We start from the raw sequence: 2324 nt of genomic DNA, 5'->3' as shown, positions 1-2324 counted from the left end.
CGAAGAGTACATCAATGGATACAGCGATGTCATCCTTCGTGCTTTCAAGTGTAATCACGATATTCAAATCATGATCGGGGGCGCTGAAATGGCTGAGCGCATGTACTACGCCTGCAAGTACACCACCAAGGACCAACAGACGGTTGAATGTCGAACGGCCCTGGCATTGGCTGCTTTTGACACGCGTATTCAGCGAGAACCTCAACAGCTGAAAGTGGAGAGGCCCTGTCCGATGAAGCCAAGTGCCGTCGTCGCTTGGCGTCTCACATGTTCAACAGATGAAGCCAAGTGCCGTCGTCGCTTGGCGTCTCACATGTTCAACATGACGAGAAAATAAGAAGTTGCTGGCCCGTTGTGTGCCTTATACCTGTTGCGCGAGTCTTGCGCTTACACAAGCCACTTTTACAAGAAAATGTCCATTCGCCACGTGTTGAAGTTCTTGCACCAACACAGCGAAACTCCATTTCAACTTGAAGTGACCACCAACACCAAGGACAACACGCGTTCACAACTGGGGGAATGTGGTGCTTTTCACATCGAATCCTCCAACGATGGGCCGGAAAGTGACTCCTCAGACCTCGAAAGTGACGACGAAGAAGGTGCTTCACCACTTGCTGGACCAAGTCGCCCTGAGAAATCAACCGTATTCGTACCGGTTGGTCCAGCAGAAGATTACATAAACAGACCTGATGTCATGTGCAAGGACATCTCATGGTTTGAGTTCACGTCCAAGTTCTTCCGCGCGAATAGAGCAGACGGTACATCGTCCGATAAACTCTTCATGGAACGACATTCCCTGCACAAGTCGAAGTGCATTGGGGTACATCGCTTGGCGCGTATTCCCGTTCTAACTGGTGGTGTGCGCGTGCCATTCTTTGGGGATTGTTTGAAACCCGAGGAGAGAGATTTCCACGCCCAAGTTGCATTGGTACTTTTCAAACCATTTCGTGTGTTGTCGGATTTGCGCCCACACGGCTCAACATGGCATGAAGCGTGGGAAGCCTTTCAACCCACGATGAGCACTGGTTCTGCGGAAGTGTACCATTACATGCAAGACTACCATGTCGGCCGAAAGAAGGCCGCAATGACAAGAACGTCCAGGGAGGAAGAACAGAACATCCAAATGGAAAACGACGATGGTCGCACTGAGCCTGATGACTTCGACGACATTGACTTTGAAAACGCACTCCTGGTTGCCAGCAGACATCCAGCAACCAGGCACTTGAACTGTGATGATGCATGCGATACCACATCGGAATTGTATCAAGCAGTATCATCGTCGGAGATGAACAACCAAGTCAAGTATCCAACAACGACGCCAATTGATGCGGATATGGCAACATTGGTTGGTGGTCAGTCCCTCGACGAAGCGTCAACAACAGCATCCTCAAGTTACATGTCCATTTTGGGTGCTTGGGACCAGCGACTTCGTTGCCGTGAGCAGTTTGCGTAGATGTCAAAGGTCTAAAGACATGGATGCCGAAAAAACGCGTGGAACGAGTGTCACGTTCGAAAACCAATCCCGTGTTGAAGAAAGCAGCGAGGCATCGGTGGCTTGGTGTACACATCCGCCTGGCGAGATTCCAACGCTGGTCCAAGTCAACGTGCCGGGTGCATTAGATCCATCAACGATGTTGTACACTGGCAACCTGGTTGAGAGGGGCAAAGTACCTCAAGCTTTGCCCGATTACGCCCACATCGGTGTTGTTTCGAGTGCTTTTGGCCTTCGTATGCGCCAACACTTGAGCTTCACATGTATTGCACGTGCTCTATTGCAGCGATGGCAACTTGAAGATAATGGAGATCACGACCCACGAAGTGTCGCCACTGCAACGAGCGCCATACAACTACGAATGGTTCTGCACGGTGAAGGGGGTACTGGAAAGTCGCATGTCATCGCTGCTGTGCAAGCGTTTTGTAACTCGTGGAAGAGACCATTCAGCATTGCCAAAACCGCAATGACTGGCAAGGCCGCCGTCTCAATCAACGGAGTTACGTTGCATAGCTGGATTGGTATGCACAACTTGACCCCAAGCACTGTTCACGAGGCGAAAGAAGCCGACGAGAAAGGCGTACCTAGCTACACGGAAGATCTCAAGCTACTCCTGGTGGACGAAATGTCCATGATGAACAAACAACAGTTGGTTCGACTCGACAAGGCACTTCGTGCACGGACGAAGCTGGACTTGCCCTTCGGTGGAATCAACATCGTTTTGGCTGGTGATTTCTTCCAAATGCCCCCTGTTGGTGGAAATCCGTTGTATACACCACTGTCTGCGTATCGAGGGGACTTGAAGTTCGATCTCTACGAAGTCCCGGGCTTC

General features: G+C 50.8%; 1 protein-coding gene across 1 annotated transcript in view; it reads left to right on the top strand.

Annotated features, from left to right (window-relative positions):
• Nucleotides 1-1472: 1472 nt before the first annotated feature.
• Nucleotides 1473-2324, top strand: part of H257_19397 (hypothetical protein) — a gene marked incomplete at both ends in the record, with an annotated part of 3334 nt that continues 2482 nt past the window's right edge. Inside the window, one exon of the mRNA XM_009848544.1 lies at nucleotides 1473-2196. Coding sequence (XP_009846846.1) covers nucleotides 1473-2196 — 724 coding nt within the window. The remainder of the gene's footprint in view (nucleotides 2197-2324) is intronic.

This window comes from Aphanomyces astaci (genome assembly GCF_000520075.1).
Source record: "Aphanomyces astaci strain APO3 unplaced genomic scaffold supercont1.556, whole genome shotgun sequence".
NCBI lineage: Eukaryota > Oomycota > Saprolegniomycetes > Saprolegniales > Verrucalvaceae > Aphanomyces > Aphanomyces astaci.
Note: the sequence above shows the minus strand (reverse complement) of the source record. Positions and strands in the feature narration are given on the sequence as shown.